Below are 12254 nucleotides of genomic sequence, written 5' to 3' on the forward strand. Positions count from 1 at the left end.
CTGAAACTTTACACATATATTTTTATATTTAAATAATGTTTAATTTGTAAACATTATTTCAAAATATGGCATTTTTGGATAGATTTTAAACTATATTGAGGTAGGCTTATTACAATTTTAAACAACTAAAATTGTAATCCTGTGTTCAGTGTTCTTTTCAGATTCAGATTTCAAATTAAACTTAGCTATTAAAAATAAAATTAGCTATTTTCCAAATTTTTTGACATTTTCATATTTTATTGTTTTTTTCCATCTTTTCAATGTTTTTCTCAGAAATGTGGGCCCCCGTTCAACGAGGTCCTACACCTCTAGCATCTCAAATGTCTGCATCTCCTCGTAGATAATAACTAAAACTGAAATATAGCTCAGTGCAATGGGCATGCTGAGCTTTTAAGTAAAAGTAAAATACATACTGTGTAAAAAATACTGCGAAAGAATTTAAGTTTAAATGTAGCTCAGTGGAAGAGTGCATACTGTGCCTTTTGACCTCTATCACATATACATCGTAACAGATAGATAGTGGGTGTAGCTCATTTGGTAAGGGCATGCTTTATGAATTCCTGTTCAATCTGGAAATGAATTTCATGTAGGCTAATTTTAATTAATGAGCGGCATATTTAATCTAAATGTGTTTCACATGTAAAACAGAGATTAAATTATTCTTTTATTTATTTAAACTGTCATTGTGAACATGCACTGTATGTGTGATTATGACTCTTAAAGGGTTAGTTCACCCAAAAATGAAATTTATGTCATTAATGACTCACCCTAATGTCGTTCCACACCCGTAATGCCTCCATTCATCTTCGGAACACAATTTAAGAGATTTTATATTTAGTCAGACAGCATATCTAAGTGTATGTACACTATACTGTCCATGTCCAGAAAGGGAATAAAAACATCATCAAAGTAGTCCATATGTGACATCAGTTAGTTAATTAGAATCTCTTGAATCATCGAAAATACATTTTGGTCCAAAAATATGACTTTATTCAACATTTTCTTCTCTTCCGCATTTGTTTTCAATCCTCAAATAAAGATTCAAACGGTCATGAATCAGCGTATTGATTAATGATTTGGATCGCGTGTCAAACTGGCAAACTGCTAGCCTAGAAATCTAGACGCACCCTAGCGGCAGCAAATTTTAATCTGCCTGCAAGTGTCGTCTAGGAACTCTCAATACCCTTCTGAGCTGTATTCCCCTAACTCTTGCCGGACCAATCACATCGTGTATAGAGTCGGTGGGCGGGGCCATAATGACGACGGCCGAGTTGCGTTTACGTGCTTCTAGTAAACACAGAAACTGGCGAACGGCGGTCTTTCGAATCAGCTTTGACCGCGACTCTGGAAGACTTGGAGTTAAGCTTTTCTCTGAGAAAAGAATAAAGAACGGCACTGAAGTCATTCTTAAAAAAGGAAGATGTGTTCGGGGTTTTGCTGACCGGATACGGTGAATGTTTAATCTATCAACAAGCTCTGTTTCACCTTCGTTGCTCTGGTTGGTGGTAGCACTATCATATCGCGTGCAGAGGGAGTCTGAAAGACAACCGTTTATCCCGCCCCTCGGATTGAGCCCAGTCTATGGTGAGTTTCCAGACCAAACATCTTGATGTGGGTCTGGCTTGTCAGGCTACCAAACTGCTGAAATCACGTAACATTGGCGATCCGAATCATGAATCAATACGCTGATTCATGACCGTTTTAATTTTTTTCTGAGGATTGAAAACAAACACATATGAGAAGACAGTGCTGAATAAAGTCGTAGTTTTTGCTATTTTTAGACCAAAATGTATTTTCGATGCTTCAAGACATTATAATTAACTGATGTCACATATGGACTACTTTGATGATGTTTTTATTACCTTTCTGGACATATAGTGTGCCTACACTTAGATACACTGTCGGACTAAATATAAAATATCTTAAACTGTGTTGCGAAGATGAAGGGAGGTCTTACGGGTGAGTCATTAATGACATAAATTTCATTTTTGCCCTTTAATTTGAGTTTAAATTGGTTTTCCTTCATCTGCTGTCAGTCCCTCAGCTCATCATCTGTGTCGCCAAACTGCTCTGTCTCTAAAATGTGCATGGGTAGAGTTTTCGTACAGGTCAACAAATTTTTAAGTCAAGTTTTTTTTTACGCCCTGATTTGTGTGCATTGCATGTATGGGTTCAATCTCCAGCAATGTTGGACTTTAAAGGCCTATAATCACATATACATTTTGCATAAAGGAAATTGTATTTAATGGGGTAATGTTTTTTGGGGTTCAATTATAATGTTAGTATGATTTTTCATAATTTAGAAATAAAAGGCCTTTTCCTGATTTTAGCCCTCTGCTCTGAACACTTTGTTTGAAGGGGCGTGTCTGCTGTGAGACTTCAGTCTAAATGCCCACTGCTGTAATTGGCTAGCATCTTTGCTTGAAAAAATAGCTAAGTATTACATCTCGAAAACGTTTAGCATGTTCTTAATTTTACAGCTCTCAAGGTTAAAGAATCATGAAAAGCGTTTATTATACCATGGTATTTAGCTCTAGAATTATGTAGATCATGGCATGGAAGGTTGATGTGATGAGCATTTGGCGCATGTTGAGCACATGAACATGACCACATGTTGAGCACATGTTGTGCATGTTGAGCACAGTGATCCGTCATTGCAACTCAAAAATGCTTTCATCATAACTAACAGTGCAAACACGATGCAAAAAATAAAATTTTGGATTATAATGGGAGTTTTGGTGAGAATCCAGAACTCAGTCACTGATCTTTGACTGACAGCTCCAGCGATTGTAGAGAGCGTTCTTTGATCGCTTTCTAATATATAATTTAATCATAATTTAAATAACAGATTATTTTCATCCTACTAAGAGGCAATGCGAAGTTGACAGTTTAGTCACATTTACTAAACAGCAATAAAAAAATTTGAGACAAAAAACATCTGACTGTAGGCTACGTCCAACCAATAAAAGAAAAGTGTTTTTAATACAAAAAAAAAAAAAAAAGTCAACCTTCAAATAATTATGTTCAGTTATGCACTCAATACTTGGTCGGGAAATCCTTTTGCATAAATGACTGCTTCAATGCGGCGTGGCATGGAGGCAATCAGCCTGTGGCACTGCTGAGGTGTTATGGAGGCCCAGGATGCTTCGATAGCGGCCTTAAGCTCATCCAGAGTGTTGCGTCTTACTTCTCTCAACTTTCTTTTCACAATATCCCACAGATTCTCTATGGGGTTCAGGTCAGGAGAGTTGGCAGGCCAATTGAGCACAGTAATACCATGGTCAGTAAACCCTTTACCAGTGGTTTTGGCACTGTGAGCAGGTGCCAGGTCGTGCTGAAAAATGAAATCTTCATCTCCATAAAGCTTTTCAGCAGATGGAAGCATGAAGTGCTCATAAATCTCCTGATAGCTAGCTGCATTGACCCTGCCCTTGATAAAACCCAGTGGACCAACACCAGCAGCTGACATGGCACCCCAGACCATCACTGACTGTGGGTACTTGACACTGGACTTCAGGCATTTTGGCATTTCCTTCTCCCCAGTCTTCCTCCAGACTCTTGCACCTTGATTTTCCGAATGACATGCAAAATTTGCTTTCATCCGAAAAAAGTACTTTGGACCACTGAGCAACAATCCAGTGCTGCTTCTCTGTAGCCCAAAGTGTCTTGACCTGGGGAATGCGGCACCTGTAGCCCATTTCCTGCACACGTCTGTGCACGGTGGCTCTGGATGTTTCTACTCCAGACTCAGTCCACTGCTTCCGCAGGTCCCCCAAGGTCTGGAATCTGTCCTTCTCCACAATCTTTCTCAGGGTCCGGTCACCTCTTCTCGTTGTGCAGCGTTTTTTACCACACTTTTTCCTTCCCACAGACTTCCCACTGAGGTGCCTTGATACAGCACTCTGGGAACAGCCTATTCGTTCAGAAATTTCTTTCTGTGTCTTACTCTCTCGCTTGAGGGTGTCAATGATGGCCTTCTGGACAGCAGTCAGGTCGGCAGTCTTACCCTTGATTGCGGTTTTGAGTAATGAACCAGGCTGGGAGTTTTTAAAAGACTAAGGAATCTTTTGCAGGTGTTTAGAGGTAATTAGTTGATTCAGATGATTAGGTTAATAGCTCATTTAGAGAACGTTTTCATGATATGTTAATTTTTTGAGATAGGAATTTTGGGTTTTCATGAGCTGTATGCCAAAATCATCAGTATTAAAACAATAAAAGACCTGAAATATTTCAGTTGGAGTGCAATGAATCTAAAACGTTTATTTTTTATCATTACATTATGGAAAAATAATGAACTTTTATCACATATGCTAATGTTTTGAGAAGGACATGTATATGAGATTTAGTTTTTGTTAAAAAAAGCATTGTCATTTCATCATTGCAATATTTTAGAGAGGCTTGTATACTTTGTATACTTGTTTAGTATACAAAATATGACATAATTTTGCTCCTCCTCCACTGCATGGCTTTTTACAAAGACTTGACAGTGGAGGTTATACATGTGCCTATTTTAAAGGAGACTGCGTGATACCATTTAGGCTCACCACTTTTGGGCAAAATACTTTGTCAGTAATAGGTGGTAAACTCCGGAATAGCTTCCCCTTTTCACTAAGAGAATGTCCTACATTCAACAACTTTGAAACTCACTTAAAACAGTGCTTCCTAAAACCAGATGTCTACTCAAATTTAACTAATACATTTATTAATAGTACATGTATGTACACTTAAACTGTAACTCTCAATGTAGTATAGAGGTGAATGAACAATGTCTTGCCATTTGTGTTGAATTTTTTTTTTTTTTTTGGTGAATGTGAATGATGTTGTATGATTGTTGGCTGTCTTTGTTATTTTTATGTTACCTGTCTAGGGACTGCAGACGAAAAGTAGTTATTTTTACTAATTCTGGCATATTTACACATGGTGTATTTTTATACAACAATGTTCATGAATATGCTTGGTCCCTATTAAATAAACGAATAAAATAAAATACATACATATATCACCTATGCATATCTTCTATATATCTATATAATTCTATATCTATAATTCTAATTTAGCCTATATGAATCTGTTACTAGCCTATATCTATCCTATCTGTCACTGATCAGTCAATGTAGCCTATCTCATTTAAATCTAGCCTAAATATAACTAACCATAGCGCACAATAAATCTCACTTATATCACAAAATCTCTCTCCTCACAAAAACCCACGATGTGAAGATGGATTAACTTCACTTTTAAACTGTGGGAATGAGGTTCATTCAGATGTGTGACTGTGTGGTTTGTTCCCACGGCCGCCCCTTTTAATCAAAGCAGTTTCGAAAGGCGGAACTGATGAAACACTTCAGCACTTAATTTAGCTGCATTCACGTGACATGGGTGTCTCGAATCACAGTTCGGAGCAGTGTTTCGAAGCATCTGCGCTTCGGGATCTCAATACAGCGTCGAAACAGTTTCGCGTCAGACATCCCTACCAAGCACATGAATAGAGAGGCGAAGGGAAGTAAAAGATGTGGTAGAAAAAAAAGTGTACAAGCAATAGGGATAACTGCACCCTGGAGAGGATTGTGAAAAAAAAACCCTTCAAAAATGTGGGGGAGATTCACAAAGAGTGGACTGCAGCTGGAGTCAGTGCTTCAAGAACCATTACAAAGGGACATATGCAAGACATGGGTTTCAGCTGTCGTATTCCTTGTGTCAAGCCACTCTTGAACAACAGACAACTTCAGAAGCGTCTGGGTTAAAGACAAAAATGACTGGACTGCTGCTGAGTGGACCAAAGTTATGTTCTCTGATGAAAATAAATTTTGCATTTCCTTTGGAAAGCAGGGTCCCAGAGTCTGGAGGAAGAAAGGAAAGGCAAACAATCCACGTGGCTTGAGGTCCTGTGTAAAGTTTCCACAGTCAGTGATGGTTTGGGGTGCCATGTCATCTGCTGGTGTTGGTCCAATGTGTTTTCTGAGGTCCAAGGTCAACGCAGCCATATACCAGGACATTTTAGAGCACTTCATGCTTCCTGCTGCTGACCAACTTTATGGAGATGCAGATTTAATCTTCCAACAGGACTTGGTACCTGCATACAGTGCCAAAGCAACCAGTTAAGGACCACAGTATCCCTGTTCTTAATTGGTCAGCAAACTCGCCTTACCATAACCCCATAGAAAACCTATGGGGTATTGTGAAGAGGATGCGATATGCCAGACCCAACAATGCAGAAGAGCTGAAGGCTACTATCAGAGCAACCTGCGGGCTCGAATGAAGCCTGAGCAGTGCCACAGACTGATCGACTCCATGCCATGCAGCATTACTGCAGTAATTCAGGCAAAAGGAGCCCCAACTAAGTATTGAGTGCTGTACATGCTCATACACAGCAAATTACTGAGGGATAAAAACCTGGTGTTGGGCATCTAGTGATAAAATCTGGTGTTAATTTACAAATATTATATGCTTTATCACTTGTTTAGTGATAAAGCACAGTGTTTCCTTTGGGTGTTAAAGCACAGTGTTTCCTTTGGGTGTTAACAATCAACATCTGCGCATGTGCAGAGCATTTTAAATTTCCCAGCTCATCCTTCGGTCTCTCCATCTTTATGGATTTCCCTGCACACACAACGGTTACAAGGACAAGGTATAGTAGCCTATAGTATTATTATCTTATCAACTTGTGATTTATTAATGAGCTTGTATAATGAGTAACGTAGCCGATGTGGTTGACTTAACTCTGTTAGCGTTTTTTTTTTTTTTTTTACCTCAGTTTAAATTTAGCGCGCTTTTGATCCGCCATTCAGTTTAACATAACTGAATAACCCCCACTAGCACACTAAATTCGTTAATGGAGGACGAGATTTACGTAAGTGACTTAATTTCGTTGTACTAATTTTGTAATAATGTAGCAGCATTAACATTATGTGTCATTTTTTAACTCACTGGACTTGGATAGTTATTTCTTCTCATTTGGCATAACGTTAAGTATCTTTAGGGCTTCCAACCTTTATAAGACCGTTTATATCTTTCACCCCGTAACTACGAGTTAATTCTGGTGTTTTGAAATGTCATTCAAATGAGAAAGCAGACGTTAATCGAATGAATTAATTGCTCTTCATTTTTTGTTTCTTGTGTGACGCCGGGGCTCGATCCCTTGCCGAGCACCCACGGATAGCACGGTCCATCATTGTCGGCGCTGCGCATACTGATCGGCCTGCAACATTTTGCGAGTGAAATGCTCTGTGTGTTCTAGCAATCTTCTCGTGGTACTTTGATAACATACGCCGACCATTCTGTACAGCGCTCCAAAATGTCGAAAACATGTCGTAGGACACGCTTTTCTTCATGAACTGCTTCAGTCAATATATAGAAACTCAAGATCGAGTACGAGTGTGCAATGTCGTGGAATGTATGATACGCTGTTTTTTGCGTGCATATGACACGCAATTTATGGCGTATTGTATACGAACCTCCCACCCCACTACCCTAAACCTACCCAAGAGAGCGTATCATATGCACGCCGAAATGAGTTTTGGCGTATACATTCCACGACATTGCACACTCGTGCTATTTGACATTTTTCGTCTTATTTTGTATTAGTTGAGCAGACATGCATTAGTGCCCTTCCATGCGCGATCTTTTCTGTACTAGCCTTTTCTAGTTGTAGCATTGTAAATCTGTAACAGTAGTGCTTATGTTTTGAATATAACGTTTTCTTGCTATGTGTTGGTATAAAAATAACCTGAAGTAAAACGCAAAGTGACCTGATTATTTTGAGTCTTTTAGTTTGCTTTCTGCTTTGGAGGATTTTGGTTTCATGGAATATTGTTTATTATTGCAGAAGGAAACCACTTAAGGCCACAATCTATGTATGCCCTTGGCATTTTTACTCTACAAACCTAAACGATCCTGAAAGGAAGACAGGCTATGTAAGTATCTCTGCTTGTTGATTGAAGATGTTTGAAACTTTTTATCTTAGATTTTTTAATGTGCTTGTTTTAACCAAATTTGTCTCTTTAACAGGAACGATACTATGTGTTTGGATCATTTTGAGGAGCGATATCAACGCCAAGATCGTGGGATCGATGAATTGGGAAAGCAAGAACTGACAAAATGTAAAAATGCGTACATTGAATGCAATGTAAGTCGCTTTGGATAAAATTATCTGCCAAATGTAAATGGATTAATTTATAAAGGAATAGTATTTTTTATCAGAATGAATTACAAACCAGACAGTTTTTTAACATTAAGGTTGATTTAATATATACAATGTTGAATTTTTGTTTTTTCAATTAAAACATTACTTTTAAGATATTATAGCATTGGAGTATAACAAGAAATTGTTTTATTCAATTGTATGTGTGACAACAATGGCTTTACTGTAGCGATTCCCGGCGAAAGCAAAACTGACAAAAATGTTTTTTTTTTTATTAAAAATGGTATTGAATGCAGTGTAAGTCGCATTGGATAAAAGTGTCTGCCAAATACATAAATGTAATGGAATTGATATATTACAATTTCAATAAATATTCAAATAAATTTGTAGTCACTTGATTTTTTTTGGGGGAAAAAAAAAATAATATATATAAATTGTTTTAAATTTCATTCACAGTGCCATTTTAGTATTTAAGTATTTACATTAAATACACTGGGTGTGTGAGATTAATCACCAAAAAGTGTTAAATGTACACTTATGAGTAATACATTTCTCAACACCTTGAGTGACTAAAAAGAAACACTAACACAGTGTTTGTATAACGAACACTTTCGTCAGTGTTGTTTTAACACTAGCAAAGACGGACCTGTATGTTCACCCGGAAAGTGATAATTTTAACACCCGTGGTGATAAATCTCCCAACATGTTTTTTGCTGTGTACTTTTCATGTTCATATACTTTTCAGTTGGCAAGATTTCTAAAAATCCTTTCTTTGTATTGGTCTGCTAATTTTCTGAGATACTGAATTTGGGACTTTCCTTAGTTCCTTAGTCAGTTACTTATAATCATCAAAATTAATAACATTTAAAATAACATTTGAAATGTATCAGTCTATGTGTAATGAATTAAAATACAAGTTTCACTTTTTGAATGGAACTTGTTAAATAAATCAACTTTTTGATGATATTCTAATTATATGACCAGCACCTGTATGTACATCCCAATGTCACCTTTTCTCACCAATATAGCTCAAATAATAGGCACATGTTTCTACACAAGATTAAAATAAGAACCACATCAAGGGATTTAGTTTAGTGATAGAGCGCATGTAGGTCCTGGGTTCAGTTTCCAAATCCTCTGAACATAATATGTGTGTACTGCAATGTTGCCCTTTATCACCTATACAGTATATTTTGATCAAAAGGCACTTGTATCTACAAGATGACAAAAATCACTTGCATTACAAGTATGAGATCAATGAGATGAATGCCCAGCATCTCCAAACAAATTTTAAAGGGGTCATGAAATGCTTTTTTATATCTTTGAATTCATTTTAGCGTTTAGTTTGTGTGCCGTAAATGCCGGCCTTAATTGTACTATATCTACCCTTCATCACAACAAGTTTACACGTGTTTTAATGCTCAAAATGGCCAGCGCTAGTATATGTCTGAGCCCGAGCCAGATTCAAATGAGCTAATGCAACAACAATGATTGTCTCTTGGCAACACTTGGCAATGCTCTAGCTTTCAACACAAGATATTTAGAAAAATCAGTAGCATGTTGAAATAATTAAGAAAAGAGTATGTTGTGAAATAAGACGAACAAATGAAAACATTATTTTTCAATCGTCAAAAGTTGCACCACGATATAGAAAAGTATCACAATGGGGCAATTATTGTGTAATGTTGTTTAATGGTTACATTCTTATAATGTAATAATTTATCCTTATTTTTAAACATTGTATGAAGGATACGAATGATCTTTATGTATGTTGCATTTTCCTTTTCTTTTTTCTTTTGATCCAATGTGTATTTAATGTTATAAAGTTTGGGGGGTGGAGGTGGTATGTGACTTAGTCATTTGATTTGTTTAGTTAAGGATTTTAACTGTTAAAATAAAAAGAAGTATGGTTCATGATTACATTTCCTTTTAACATGTCATGTTATTTAACATGTCAGTATGATGTGACATGAAATGTAGCTTGTATATTGGCTATTGCATTGTATAGGCTAATTTGTATTTGTATTATTACAAATTAGCCTATACAATGCAATTTCTCTTTTGCAACTTCTCTTTTGTCTAGGTTTATTATAAAAAGAACTGGGAAAAGATTTGAAGATTTTTCTACACTTCAAAGTAAAACAATTTTTTTTTTTTTTTGATCAAGGTCTCTTTTATTTTCAAATATAACAAACAAAAGATATACAATTCACACATGAAATAATCTAGTCTAGTTCCTGTCCATACAAACAGACAAAACAACTACTCCCCAGTCCCCCCCACCCACAGGTACTGGACACCCAACAAATTTCCATGCATCCAGACATAATCAAGTATGAGTCTGCAGTTTCATACATATATACTTCAAATATCTCAGTGAATAAAAGAAAAAGACAGCATAAAAAAAATAAATAAATAAATAAATAAAATAATATATATATTTTTTTTTTTAAATAAATACAATTAAATTAAAAGAAAAATGTACACACAATTGGGTTACATAGATAGGTCAGTAGCTGCCATGCCTTCTACAAAGGAAATAAATGGCTGCCAAATGGCATAACATTTACTAGTGGACCCTCTTACAGTATATCTAATTTTCTCTAAGTGAACATAACTCATGACCTCCCTAATCCATTGGCCAAATGTTGGGGGAGTGCATCTTTCCATTTAAATAGGATGAGCCTCCTAGCCAACAAAGAGCAGAAGGCCATCATGCTCAGATGGCACCCAGAAAAGGCGGCATCTACCGGAGCCACACCAAACAATGAAATCATAGGAGATGGGTGTATAGCTCTTCCACATATAACAGAGAATGCCTCAAAGATGGACTGCCAAAAATTTTGTAGCTTAGGGCACAACCAAAACATGTGCAGCAGTGTGGCAGGAGCCTGCCTGCACCGATCACAAGCAGGGTCAATACCCGTCTTAATCTTAGACAGTCTATCCTTATCCAATGAAGACGGTGCACTATTTTAAACTGAATCACATTGTGTCTGAGGCAAATAGAGGAAGAGTAGATTCGCTGTATAATTTTTTGCCATATTTCATCTGAAATCGTTTCGTCCAAGTCTGTTTCCCATTTGATTCTAAGGCTATCGAGACTACTCATGTTATGTGTATTCAGCAATGTATAAATTTTGCCTATTACTTGTTTTATGTTAACTTTATATTTTAATATTGTTTCAAGCAGAGATTCAGAAGGGCAAGACGGGAAACAGTCAGAGTTAGAAGCCACAAAACCTCTAAGCTGTAAATATCTGAAGAAATGTGATTTATGAAGACCATATTTCTGTTGCAATTGTATAAAAGTGGCAAACCTATTTTCAATGTAGAGGTCAGATAATGTACCTATACCATTTCTTGCCCACACATTAAAAGCTTCATCCATTATTGATGGAACAAAAAAAAATTGTTTTAAAGGTGGAAAGTTGTCACTGCTAAACAAAGTTTGAAAAATATTGTGTATTTACTGAATCCTTAATTCTTCATCAATTTAGAACATCATTGTGAGGAAAAATTATAATTTCTTTTTTTAAAAGAAAGAAAGCAAGAAAGAAAGAAAGAAAGAAAGAAAGAAAGAAAGAAAGAAAGAAAGAAAGAAAGAAAGAAAGGAGACCAAATGAAGCCAGGTTTAGAAAGGTGAATTTACTTTGTATATGGTGTGTACTTCCTGTTTAATTTTAATATATTTTTTACTTCCTGTTTTTTTTCTATTGTAGCCTATGCTAATAGGCCCATATTCCATTATCTATAGACTACAACGGTTGTATCATTTATTTATTTTTTAAAAAGTGTTTTCATTAAAAAATCGCGTGTGAAAATAACTTTTTAAAATTTGTTTTTGTTTTGTTCTATAAATTATATTTTCAGTAGGCCTAACGTTATAACAATTTGCGCACGCCCGCCCGCACATTGGTTAAACTTTAAAAAAAAAAAATAGGCCCCTTTGTTGAAGAAAACTGTAGTTTGGGCACCGTAACTGACCATCAAGGCAACTAACGTTAACGCTAACTGGAAATGGCCAATACTTCTTGGAAAACAACCGTTATAGTCAGCTCCTCACCTCAGGTTAGTTTCCCGTGTTTACGTTGGCTGGCTTCCTTGCTGTTAA

General features: G+C 36.5%; 1 protein-coding gene and 1 long non-coding RNA gene across 4 annotated transcripts in view; both read left to right on the forward strand.

The window, feature by feature from the left end:
• Positions 1–6376: 6376 nt before the first annotated feature.
• LOC137093586 (uncharacterized) lies at positions 6377–8148 on the forward strand. Its single transcript, XR_010908516.1, has 3 exons — positions 6377–6628; positions 7826–7913; positions 8008–8148. It is a non-coding gene; the product is annotated as an uncharacterized lncRNA (long non-coding RNA).
• Positions 8149–11878: 3730 nt separating this feature from the next.
• LOC137094242 (protein SPO16 homolog) overlaps positions 11879–12254 on the forward strand; it is a 63922-nt gene continuing 63546 nt past the window's right edge. For all 3 annotated transcript variants that reach the window (XM_067459671.1, XM_067459672.1, XM_067459670.1), the window contains exon 1: positions 11879–12211. In XM_067459671.1, coding sequence (XP_067315772.1) covers positions 12161–12211 — 51 coding nt within the window. In that variant the 5' untranslated portion in view covers positions 11879–12160. The remainder of the gene's footprint in view (positions 12212–12254) is intronic.

The sequence above is a fragment of the Pseudorasbora parva genome, chromosome 12 (genome assembly GCF_024679245.1).
Source record: "Pseudorasbora parva isolate DD20220531a chromosome 12, ASM2467924v1, whole genome shotgun sequence".
Taxonomy (NCBI): Eukaryota; Metazoa; Chordata; class Actinopteri; order Cypriniformes; family Gobionidae; genus Pseudorasbora; species Pseudorasbora parva.